The 407-nt window shown below is 64.6% G+C and overlaps 1 protein-coding gene across 1 annotated transcript in view; it reads left to right on the top strand.

Annotated features, from left to right (window-relative positions):
- Positions 1-301, top strand: part of LOC104489538 (transcription factor SOX-9) — a 587-nt gene extending 286 nt beyond the window's left edge. The window contains exon 2 of the mRNA XM_010131709.1: positions 1-301. This exon is cut by the window's left edge and continues 21 nt beyond it. Within this exon, the coding sequence (XP_010130011.1) occupies positions 1-301 (301 nt within the window).
- The last annotated feature ends 106 nt before the right edge of the window (positions 302-407 follow it).

Here is a 407-nt window from a genome sequence, read left to right as displayed (position 1 = left end):
CACCAGACCCCAAGAAAACACCTTCCCCAAGGGGGACCCGGACCTGAAGAAGGAGAGCGACGAGGACAAGTTCCCGGTGTGCATCCGAGAGGCGGTGAGCCAAGTGCTCAAGGGCTACGACTGGACCCTGGTCCCGATGCCGGTGCGGGTGAACGGATCCAGCAAGAACAAGCCCCACGTGAAGAGACCCATGAACGCCTTCATGGTGTGGGCGCAGGCGGCCCGCAGGAAGCTGGCCGACCAGTACCCGCACCTGCACAACGCCGAGCTCAGCAAGACCCTGGGCAAGCTCTGGAGGTGAGTGCGGCGGCCGGCCGGGGAGCGGGGGGACCGGCAGGCGGAGGAGGAAGAGGATGGGCTCAAGGCTGGGAAAGTCGCTGAAAACTTTGGCGTGCGCTGGGAAACTT

The sequence above is a fragment of the Buceros rhinoceros genome, unplaced genomic scaffold (assembly GCF_000710305.1).
Source record: "Buceros rhinoceros silvestris isolate BGI_N320 unplaced genomic scaffold, ASM71030v1 scaffold34022, whole genome shotgun sequence".
NCBI classification, from domain to species: Eukaryota; Metazoa; Chordata; class Aves; order Bucerotiformes; family Bucerotidae; genus Buceros; species Buceros rhinoceros.
Note: the sequence above shows the minus strand (reverse complement) of the source record. Positions and strands in the feature narration are given on the sequence as shown.